Source organism: Papaver somniferum, chromosome 9, assembly GCF_003573695.1.
Source record: "Papaver somniferum cultivar HN1 chromosome 9, ASM357369v1, whole genome shotgun sequence".
In the NCBI taxonomy this organism is placed as follows: Eukaryota; Viridiplantae; Streptophyta; class Magnoliopsida; order Ranunculales; family Papaveraceae; genus Papaver; species Papaver somniferum.
In genome coordinates, this window is record NC_039366.1 from 149,495,709 (window position 1) to 149,508,345 (window position 12,637).

At 33.5% G+C, this 12,637-nt stretch overlaps 1 protein-coding gene across 1 annotated transcript; it reads right to left on the reverse strand.

Moving 5' to 3' along the window:
- Positions 1–10,829: 10,829 nt before the first annotated feature.
- LOC113312703 lies at positions 10,830–12,026 on the reverse strand. The gene has a single exon (XM_026561440.1). The coding sequence runs from the start codon at positions 12,024–12,026 to the stop codon at positions 10,830–10,832; it is 1,197 nt and encodes a 398-aa protein (XP_026417225.1).
- Positions 12,027–12,637: the final 611 nt, after the last annotated feature.

Below are 12,637 nucleotides of genomic sequence, written 5' to 3' on the forward strand. Positions count from 1 at the left end.
GAGATAGAGTAGATAGACTTTTGAGTGACAGATAATTCAAGTCTTCACATACCTTTTTGTCGAGAAGTTCCACCGGTTTCATGAGTAGTTCTTCTACTTGTATGATGAATCTCCATGAAGTCATTGATCTCAACTATATTTTCTATCCTAATCCGAGATTAGCTATAATAGACTAGAAATCAAGACTTATATTTTTGATACCTAAAATTGACAAACATGCTTGAGATAGCAACGCATGCGAGTTCGACCGAGCAATGCTCTAACAACATCATGGGAAAATTTGTTTGGTTCCTGATACAAAAGGTATAAATATTCGTATGCAACCCATTTTGGAACTGTGGTAAGGGAACCAGGTTTAAGTATTCAAACCGGTATGCGAACCAATACACTTTTATGTTCCTAGACCAGTTTAGTACCCAAACCCGTACGCAAACTGGAAAGGTTCTGCGAACTCCGGAACCAGTAAAGTCTTAAGGTTTCCAAACTGCTTCGCAAACTGAAAAAGTTCTGTCAACTCCGGAACTCGGTTTTTCTCATTAGTTTGCAAACCGGTCCCGTACCATGACTCAGCCGATTCACGAACGACTCATGTATTTGTACTTTGTATATTTACCAACTATGTCGATTACGATTCAATTGCGATTAAATTATTTATATGAGATAATTTGCATTTGATCAATTCTCTAAAAACACTAGACTTACTTGATCACGTGATTGTGACTCAAGATCAATGTCTTTGTATTCATGAATATGAGTATTAAGCTTTTAAGTTCATACCGGCTAGTTTCGGCTAACCATGTTGAAAATAGTCTTTGTACACGGTTCGGTTACGGTTTCCCTAACCAGAGTGTATATCTTTTTTATGTGAATGAGATTCAAAGTTTTCATCCAACGGTGAACATTGTTTGCTTGGTTCCAAAGTTATCTTAGCTTAAACCTAAAGCAACCTGTGCTTTGAATGTCTATATAAGGGGAACTCTTGGCAACTGGGATTTTTGAATCTTGACACTACTTTTTGGTGTGTCCTAATTGTATCTAGAGTCGTACTCTCCAGAAACCTTTTTTGGGTTTAACGACTATCAAAGAATTCATTGGGATTCCTGAAGCCATGTCCAGTTATCTTTTCTTGAAAACTTGAGCATCCTGATCTTGTTCGATCTTTGATTTATCACTTGAACAAGATAGATCGGAATCTCAAAGTTCTCTTCGTCTTAACTTTGTGATTCTGCAAGTTTTATACTTTTGAGGTGAATAATAATCTAGGTTGCATAAGTACGGATTTTGAGGATAGTTGTACTTTTGTCAAATTGTCATCGATTTCCATCACCTTGATCCTACGTTTGATTTGATCATCCGTCTTGATCGTAATCAGGAAATCAATTATATAAGCTTAATATGTGGGAAGAAGATTTGGTTTAAAGTCTTCAATTGAGTTGAAACAACTCTTAGTTGGTATGACGTCATCTAAGGGAATCATTGTGCGGAGTCCTGCTGGATTCAAGAAGCGTAAGGAGCGCGACTGTACTTGAATCAGTAGAAGGCTGAGTTCGGGATCAACTACATTCCAGACCGAAGTTAATTGGCAGTAAGCTAGTGTCGGTAGCGACTTAATACAGTTTGGTGTTTAATCTGGACTAGGTCCCGGGGTTTTCTGCATTTTCGGTTTTCTCGTTAACAAAATTTATGGTGTCCGTGTTATTTCTTTTTCCGCATTATATTGTTTATTTTTATAATTGAAGTATCACAGGTTGTGTGTTGATCAATCAGAGTAGATAAGATAGTAGAGTTACAAAAAATATACCTCAAGTCAAGCTTGTCTTGTGAAAAATCTCGAAATATGATTTATCAATTAGATATTCAAAGGTCCTTAACAATATTAGTTCTATGAATTAATTTGTGGATAAATTTAAAATTTCAAATGCAAACAAGCTCCCCTATTTATAGTGTTATGACCAAGGCTTGTTTGGAAGACAAGATACTTCCTCTTCGAAATTCCTAAAAGATACTTAAAGAATATTATTTTAAGAAATTATAAAATACCAATACCAACTAGAATACCTTCATATACTTTACCTGTTGGTATCAAAATATGCGGGTTTCTTCATTATCGACCAAACTGAGTGGAATTTTGTAAATAGAGAAAACAAAAAAATATATACGAGAGTAATTTGTTTTTAGGTTGACTTTTAATTTTTCAGTAACGTTTTATTTTCTTTTTTCTTCCGTGAAGAACAATGGTTGTGGTTTGTCCTAATTGAAAGGGGATATATTTCTTTCAACATTATGTAGAACTAAAATTGTGTTAATAGTTGTATATTTTTACAGGTTACATCAAGTACACCATTTCTAACCTTCATATGGATTTAAAGCTAAGTGAAAATTATAGAAATTTTCAACTCAAGCTTGATTATTATTCATGTATCATTTGAGGCGAGCCTTCACATATGATGTGTATGTATCAGGACGGTAGGAACGATTATGAGAAGTTTGTTGCTATGATAACAAAAGGATTTGCTGGAAGTGGGTGAAACCCATGCGAAACAGTGTGAATACAAGCATGAGAGATTCTCCCTGAGCCCTCTCAAAATATATCATGCGTACATGGTGTACAAGTATTTGTTATTTCTTCTTTTATTTATGTCTTTAATCTCAACTCAAATGGATGTCGTATGTTACAATATATACAAACATTCCCACAGTGGAGAATATGCATAAGATATTGTTAGATTGATTGGTAAAATAGCGAATTCAGTTGATGAATGTAGCACTATAATTTATTTATAAGTCACTCTATACTAGTTGATAATCTATCTAGGAGAATTATGTTCATTCGAGAACAAGGTACATGATATCAATAGTATCGTACCGGTTATGAATGTTTATTCTTTATAGTCAGGGAAAACCTGAAGGGGAAAATTACTACCAGCACTAATGACATCCTGAAGACATTATTGCTCTATATTAATGGTCAATCCATCTAAGAGTTGTCAAATCACTCTCGAGTCTATAAAGAAGTGCATACTGAGTTGCACAGTATAAATGATGAAATATGTCGAATATTGAAAGCTCATATGAGAGGTTCTAATATGGCCGTTACATATTTATGTTTTGAAGAAGTTTGTTGATCAGTCATAAATCCCTGTAGCAAGGGTTCATCTCTAAAATATGAATTACATATACTTTTGATGTCGGTCATATATATATACGAACTATGATTTTACAATTTTAGTCTTCCTCAACAATCCACCATCAACAATCTTCATCAGAGAAAGGAAGCAGTAAAAAATTCTCGTGATTTTTTTGTGTCTACAAGTGTCCAAATCTTGTTTATCATTACTCGAAAAACTTATTATTAGATCAGGATTGAAGCTTTTGGTGGTAATTTGAATGTTGATTAAGGTAATGTTTTGTGTATGTGTTTTTCTATTATTTTATCTTTCTGTCGATCTAAATGTTCAGATACTTGTTGTCTGAGCCTGCTTCCTAGTATATAGGTGTTAGTTAATTAATTTCAGTGTTTTTCGGTTTTCTTTTTAGCTTAGAATTTTTTTTCCTTCCCTAATTAAGTTTTGTTCAAGATGTACTAGTGTGAATCGAATTAGATCTTCTTTAACTTAATTTGTGAGTTATATCAGATTTATTGTAATATTTAATTAGTGATGTATGTTTTATTGTAGGGTTTTCCTAGAAGAGAATCAAATTTGAGTTTTGTTATGTCCCGAGATAAGTTTGCTAGTGAACCAATTATTTTTTTACGTGTTCACTTTTCCGGTTCGTAGTTGTTAACTCTGATATTGTGATATGGTGGTGATTTAGGTACTTCAAATTTTAGTCAATCTAAGAAAAGAAAGGCAACAAAGAAGTATAAAAATAGATAGTGGTTTTTAAAAATGAAAAACTCGTCTGGGGAAGAATTTAGGTATGAATCCAAAATTTTAAAGGAAACTTTTGAATTTGTTTGTCAATTGTTAGAGGGTCACTATAAGATAGAGTACAAAAAAAAGTTTGGTTACATTATGCTAGATAAAGAGCGGCCGAGATTTGTCTAGGAGGGATAAATCTACGGCCGCGGTTTTTTCAACTAACCATTATAAATACTTTATTAATTAGTGTCCTATTAATTTCTCATGATGAATAATTAATTAATTTTTTTATGATAAATGTTCATTTAATGAATCTAATAAATACATATTTTTATTAATACATAAGTTTATTAATAGCTATATATATATATATATATTGTTTGGTGAAGAATTTGGTGTTGGTGAGCTTCGAACTCAGGTAACTGGTATCATCACCCAATGACTTTACCACTGTACTACAGTGACCCTGGTTAAAAATTAATAATTTTTAATGGTTGTAGTGAAAGAAGCAGTGGGTGGTGGAAACAATGACGGGTATTTGTGAGTGGTGGAGATGGTAACATTACTGGTGGTGGAAAAAATAGTGGGCGTGGCTGATTTTACGTATGGTGGTGGATGTTATTGAATAGTAATGGAGAATAATAGTTTTTTGTCTTTACAAAATGGGAAACATTTTATTGTGACAAATGTAGTTGGTTGTTTTTAGCACAACTGGTAAGGACAAAACACAAATATTTTGAGGAGGATAATAAATCGTATAAGACAATATGATCATGACCCTGGATCACCCAAATGGGATCCCAGCTATTTATAGTACCCGATTGAATAATCACGGTTTTTGGTATTAAAATAAAATTGATTACATTTCCAGAATACAAAACAAAGTTAGGACAAGTTAGGCTAGATAAAAAACAATCAAATTTATACTTGTAGAACATAGATCTACCCAAATGATCACGTTTAATTAAAATTTAATAATAAATTTCAATTGATATTTCATGATAAAAGTTTCTTTAATTAATCAAATGAATATATTTTTGTTAACACATAATAAATTTATTTGATATTAACCATATCAATAATCATTAATGGTGGGAAGTTGGTGGGGATAATGGTGGTGAGTATTGGTGAGACTGGTGGAGTGGTGACGATAATGTGGTGGTAGAAGAAGTAGTGGTAGTAGGGTGAGAAAAGGGGTCCTAAGATAGGTAAATTAAGCACTAATGGTGGTTATGATGGTGTGTGGTGGTGGTGGATCGGCGATGGGGATAATGTTGGTGGGTATTGGTGAGACTATGGAGTGGTGACGATAATGTGGTGGTGGAAGAAGTAGTGGTTTTATTTTGATTTTAGCTTTCAAATTACTTTTTTTTTTACTATTTTCTAAAATTAGAACAATTTTTAAAGGCCAGATTTTTCCAAAAAAGAAGATGTTGTGATTTTAAGATTTGCTGGGAGGGGGAATGAAGAAAAATGAAACCTACAAAAAAGATTAACCAAACACAAGGCTACATGCGAATTAATTGTAATCGGTTCAATTTCTCACATCTCTCTTTATTCCCCTTTTTTGTCATGGTTTCTGTTGCTGTCATTATTTCTCCACTACTTCATGGGATTATGCAAGGCTACGTGTGAATTAATTGTAATTGATTCAGTTTCTCACATCTCTCTTTATTCCCTTTTTTTGTCATGATTTGTGTTTTTGTCATTTCTCCCCAACTTCGTGTAATTATGCATGCTTGAGAAATAGTTCATGATAATAGGTAAAGAGACAAGAAAAAAAATGGATCAAAAATTAAATATTATTATAAATTTTAGGAAAATGAATAAACACAAATCTATGTAAATTGAAAACCCAACAATTTATATCACAGAGAAAAATTAAATTCTAATGCTAACAGATTTTGCAAGATTAATCTAATTGATTTTAAAGTAATTTTAGGTGTTTTTAGTTTTGTTACAAGTTTGGTGAATGACCTTAGATGATATTTTTTTGAAGTAGTGAACGAAGTAATGTTCTACTGCCCATAGGATTTTCTCTAACGATTAACAATGTTTGTCCCAAAGGGTTGTATGACTTACATACACAATATTAAAAGATTCGAGGATAAGGACATGTTTATTAACCACCTCCTCAAAACATTTAGACCTGGATCGATCGGTTCGATTCTTCTCAGACAATTACGACATGTATGAATCTATGGATACATTTGGAACACATACCCTTGCCTGTGCCTGTTCTGCAGGTATAAATTATCGTTTCTTATCTAGCCTAACTTGTCCAAACTTTGTTTTGTATTCTGGAAATGTAATCAATTTTATTTTAGTACTATAAACCGTGATTTATTCGATCGGGTACTATAAATAGTTGGGATCCCATTTGGGCGATTTAGCGGACATGATCATATTATCTTATATGATTTAGTATCTTCCTCAAAATATTTGTGTTTTGTCCTTACCAGTTATGCTAAAAACAGCCAACTACATCTATCACAATAAAATGTTTCCATTTTGTAAAGACACAAAACTATTATTATCCACTACTATTCACTAACATCCACCGCCGTACGTAAAAAACAGTCACACCCACTATTTTTTCCACCACCAGTAATGTTACCACCTCCACCACTCACAAATACCCGCCACTTTTTTTCTTTTTTTTTTGCTGAATCATATATTTATATTGATGAAAAAAGGGAATTACAAATGAGTTTTAAAAAACAAAAACAAAACAATACTAGACTCTAGCATAACCTTGAACAGACTTAAATGACACTTAAGACAACTAATTAACAAAATCTATAATAAGTGACTCCTGGTATTTCTACTCTTTTTAACCAGTAAGGTCTACCCAAATACACATTTTTTTCTCCTACATGTAAAGAAACACCTTTTTTAGCAGCACAATCTGCAGAGAAGTTGATTTCTATTAAACTGTGGGCAAATCTGATTACTGAAATTCTTTTACTTGCATTTCTCCACCTTGTTCTAACAAACCAGGGAATTTCATCATGTTCAAACTGATCAGACACTGTCTTGGAATCAGATTTTATGATAATCTTTTGCAATTTCCAGTCCACAGCCAATTCAGCTGCATTAACAACCACATAAACTTCAGCTATATAATTAGTTGCAATCCCCAATCCACCAGTAACTGCACCAAGAACCTGAGTAGAATGATATCTAATGACAATTCCAAAGCCAGCTGCTCTTGGATTTCCAAAGGAGGCTCCATCACAACAAAACATAGTGAAATCAAATTCAGGTTCATTCCACTGACAAGCTATAATGCTTTGATATCTGGAAAATCTTGGCCCCAACTTGAAGAAAGATATAGTCTGGTTATCATACACTTGATTCCATTTGCTGCCTTTAATTCCGATACTATGTCCAGCTATTGTCTTCAACAGTTTGCACTTGAATTTTGAAATATCAGGTTTAATTTCTTCAAAGAATCTCTTATTTTTTTGAAACCACAACTTTTTTAATGTAAGACAAGAAGCTATGAGTCGTACCTGTTGAATCAATGAGCTCTTATTTCTTGCACATGTTCAAACTTCATCAAAAGATTTTGGCAGAGAGAAGTTGAAAATATTACATAACCAATTCCATATATCCAAACTGAAATTACACTCCCACAATAGATGGCTCATACTATCTTCATCTTCTTCACATACACATCATCTGGATACCATGTCATAACCATTTTTAACCATTTTAGTATTATCAATATAGAGTCCCTGAATTAACTTCCACACATTGCTTCCAATACTGGGATGGAGAAATGCATTCCATATGTATTTAGACCATTGCACTTTTTCTCCCCTTTTGTTCTGATTTTGTTAATAGCAGCTGAAATTGTAAATTCACATGAGAGTGTTACTTTCCAACATAATTCATCATTCATACCACTAACATCAGGCAGGCTGAAAGGAACTATTGCACTCTTGATTTCCTCTGGGATAGACCAATTTCCATTGTTTAAAATATCATCTACCTTCATATTCATATTGTTTTTAACAAACTGAGATTGGCCCATGACATTAATAAGTGAAGAATCTCCAATCCAGTTGTCAAACCATACTAAAATTGACTTCCCATCACCCACATTCCATTGTAAGTCCTCTTGTAAAGATTACATTGCCCACTTCAAACCACTCCAAACCACTCCAAACTGAGGATTATTTCCAGTTATTATTCCACTGACCATGTTTGTCTTTATATTTTGCTTTGAAAAATAATGCCCAATCTTCTTGAGAATTTAATAATTTCCACATCATCTTCATTAGAAATGCTTTGTTGATGGTTTCTAATCTTTGAATTCCTAAGCCACCTTCAGAGTAAGGACTGCAAACCTTTTTCCATGCCAATACAGTGTAATTTCTCACTTTATTGTCCCCAGACCAAAGGAAATTTCTGATTATCTTTTCACAAGTTTTTATCACTGAAGAAGGCCATATGTATATTGTCATATTATATACTGGAATGTTGTAAAGGACTGATTTGATCAATACTAACCTGTCCTGAAATGACAAAAGTTTTCCCTTCCAGCTTGCCCGTCTTCTCTGCATCATCTCCACCATAAGACAAATAGTTGAAGACTTAACTCTACCAGCGACAAGCACAACTCCCAAGTACTTATATGGAAATTCACTCACTTCCATTTGCAATATATCTTGAATTAAATATTTCCTCAAGGTAGATGTCCCATGTATAAAACATTTACTTTTCATCTTATTAATGATTTGCCCTGAACTTGCTTGATAATTCTCTAACAGTTTGAGAAGATTCATTAAACTTTTCTTGGCTCCATTTAAAAAAATTAAGACATCATCAGTAAAAAATAAGTGTGTGGGGTGAATACCTTGTCTTATAACCATTGGAGTAATGAGACCACTTTTAACCATCTCAGTTAGACTTCTACTTAACACTTATTCCATTAAGACAAATAGGACTGGAGACAAGGGATCACCCTGTCTCAAGCCTCTGCCTACTGAAAAAAAAACACATGGTCCACCATTAAGCATGACTGATATTTTAGCATATTTGAACAGAACATGAAGCCATTCACACCCAGTTTTGGAAAAACCAAATTTTTGCAATACTTGAGAGAGGAATTCCCAGCTGACTGAATCATATGCTTGAGAGATGTCCAATTTGAGACTCACATTTCCACTTCTCCTTTTCTTCCTCATCTCATTCACCATTTCTGATGCAAGTAAAATTTGCTCATGTATACTTCTTCCTTTGACATAGGCAGCATGTTGAGGTGAAATTAACTTTGTCATCAAACCATTCATTCTGTTAGCAATAAGTTTAGTGAATATTTTGAAGCTGACATTGCTGAGACCTATAGGCCTATACCGATTGGGAGATTTTGTACCCTCAACTTTTGGAAGCAGTACTAAAAAATTTGAATTCATTCCTTTTGGAATAAATTTCTTTGACCAGCAGAATTGAATGGCTTGCACTACATCTTCCTTTATTATCTGCCAACATGCTCTATAAAAATGACCTGAAAAACCATCTGGACCTGGAGAGCTATCAGGATCCATGCTGAAAATTGTATTTTTAATCTCTTCTTCTTATGGAATTTTTTCTAACATTTCTTGATGCTCACTAGTTATTACTTCAGGAATATTGTTAAGTAGAGAATCTTCAATGTTAACTTCTTGAAATTTAAACTTCTTCTCAAAGTATTTGATTAATTCTTCTGCTATATCCTTTTGATCAGTAAGCACATTACCATCTCCAGCTTCCAATTCACTTATGAGATTCTTGGCCTTTCTTATCTATAAATTTGTATGAAAAAATGTTGTATTGGCTGCACCATCTTTGACCCAATTTATTTTTTCTTTTTGCTTCAATAAAGTTTGCAACTGAACCTCTCTAGAATTAAAAATGTTTTCAGCATCAACCAAAGTATTTAAAGCTTCCACATCAAAAGGACTGTCATCCGAAATACTCATTGCTTCTTGTACTGCTTTTCAGATTCTTTTATTTTGACATGAACATCTCCAAACACACTCCAATTCCAATCATTTAAAACTTTTTTCAACTTTTTTAGTTTGCTTTGAAAAACATAAGCTGGATTACCCCTCATAGGTTCAGACCAACTTGAATGCACCACTTCCATAAATCCAGGATGAGACAACCACATTTTCTGAAATTTGTTTGGACAATTTAGTGGATTTGGAATATCATTACTACCACCTAATAAAGGAGCATGATCAGATGCAATTCTGATACCAATTTTATAATTCCAGTTTCCATAATTCTGCACCCACAACTGATTATAGACTGCTCTGTCCAATGCACATAAAATTATTTTAGTACCTTGTTGACCATTTGACCAAGAATATTGCAACCCTGAATGAGGAGATTGAATCAATTCACACTTATCCAAACATTTAGTAAAATCAAGCATACTTTTTCTATTAGGACTTCTCCCTCCAACCTTTTCATCAATAGAACTTATAGTATTAAAATCACCAATCACTAGCCATGGCTTCTTTAGAGCACTTATTGCTTCCATTTCTGACCATAACACTCTTCTTTGAATAACACTAACATGAGCATGTACACCAGATATAAGAGTATCTCCAACACTGACAGTAATCATTTGACTTGATAATGAAACCACAGATGGAGTTGGCAATGCTTTATTCCAGAATATCCAAATATTCCCCTTCTTGTTTAGTACTGAATTATGAATAACCATGGATTGCATTCTTGGTAAGTTTAACTTATTGCAAGAAGATGAACTACACACTACCTTTGGTTCAGCTATAAAAAGAATTGATGGTGAAAATTGATTAACTAAAGTCCACAATTTATTTTGAGCCCTAGTCCTTCTAAGGCCCCTTAAATTCCAAAAAATTATCTTCATAGTTGAGGATGGAGGCCCTTAGTACCCCCCCCCCCACCTCCTTCCTTGATTCTTCCTAAAACTATATTTATTAGTGTTCAGAGGAATTTTACCTTTGGGTCTGCTTGTTGTATTTGTTCAGTTGAGCTGGTTGCCTTTGATGCAGATGGTTTTTGAATCACTTTTGACCAAGTTGTGATAGGAATTCTTTCTTCAGATATTGAACCATACTTCCCACTAATGAAATTGATCACACTTTTTTCCACTGTATTATCTTCAGCTATTTGTGATATTCTTGTTGGATCTATAATAGTTCTTTCCTCAGTCATATTGATAACAATTTCTTCTTTAACAACTGTATTTAATGAACCAAATCTTCCTGAAGTAATATTGAGTGCATGACTGGAATGTGGAGGAATAAATTTTTGTGGATTAATATTAGTTACTGGGGTAAAATAAATATCAAACTTCTCACCATTTGTTGGGTGTGGAGTTGATGTAGGAGAAGTAGTGCTCTTGTTTACTTCCTGTAATTTCTGAGAATCATTGTTATCTTGATTTTTTGATGTGGAACCCACCAGTGGAGAATTACTGATGTTTTGTTGAGTACGTGTTTCATGTGATACCTTCTTTACTCTGCACTCAAATTGAAAATGACCTGCAATTTTGCAGTTATGGCAGAATTTTGGAAGGTTTGTAAGTAAAACATCTTGCATAAACCCTCCAAATTTTGTTTTGATCCAAAGATTATGTGGAATTTTCTTTGCCAAATCAATATTGACTAAGACTCTTGCATATAATCCACTTTCAAAATTTAAGGTAGCTTCATCTACTTTAACAGGAGTACCCAAAGCTTTGCAAATGGTAAATAATGTTTGTTCATCCCAGTACTCTAAGCTTAATCCTGGAAAATGAACCCAAATATTTGCAAAAGAAGTACGATGATTTTCTGGACGAAAATTAGGTATCCAGTTCCTAATCCATAATTCCTGATGACGAACTTCCCATTTACCAGCTTTTATGTATCCTTGATCCTTCTCATTATCAAGTTTGATTGTAAAAAATCCTTTTCCTAATGGAATCATTTTGCATTGACCAGTTAATTTCCACTGACTTTTTAGATCCAAAACAACTTCAGAAAATTTTAATCGAACTAGATCAAATCTTCCAATTAATGAGAACTTCCAAATTGCACATCTATCATCAGTTCCTTTTACAAGATCTATTGAAGAACTTTCCTCAACAGGATTAATAAGATCGACAGAGTTATTTGAATCAATATTAGAAGAACCCATATCTGGATTTGAAGAATTTTCCATGAACAAAATTAATGATAACTACCTGAATTAAAAGCGAAACCCTAACACTTGAAGAAGAAATAAACACCAAACATTGATGTGTATGTTGAAATCACCTGAATTAATGACGAAGAACATTGAATTTGAAATCGAGAAAGAGAAAGAGAAATGAGTTGGTCGCCCGATCCTCAGAGCTCGACTCGCTCGATCCAAAGACTTTCTTTAGATGATGTTTTTGATTTTCCCTCCCCGCCACTGTTTCCACCACCCACTGCTTCTTTCACTACCAACATTAAAAATTATTGATCTAATTTTTAACCGGGGTCATTGTAGTACAATGGTAAAGTCATTGGGTGATGATACCAGTTACCTAAGTTCGAAACTCGCCAGCACCAAATTCTTTGCCGATCAATATATATATATATAGTTTTTAATAAACTTATTCATTAATAAAAATATGTATTTATTAGGTTCATTAAATGAACATTTATCATGAAAAATGATGTGATTTTCAAAGTTGTTGTAAAGTGGTAAGAAAGATGTCGTTCACTCAGACTTGTAAAGGATGATTTTTAGATTCAAATAAAACTAGAAAACTCAAAGAAGGT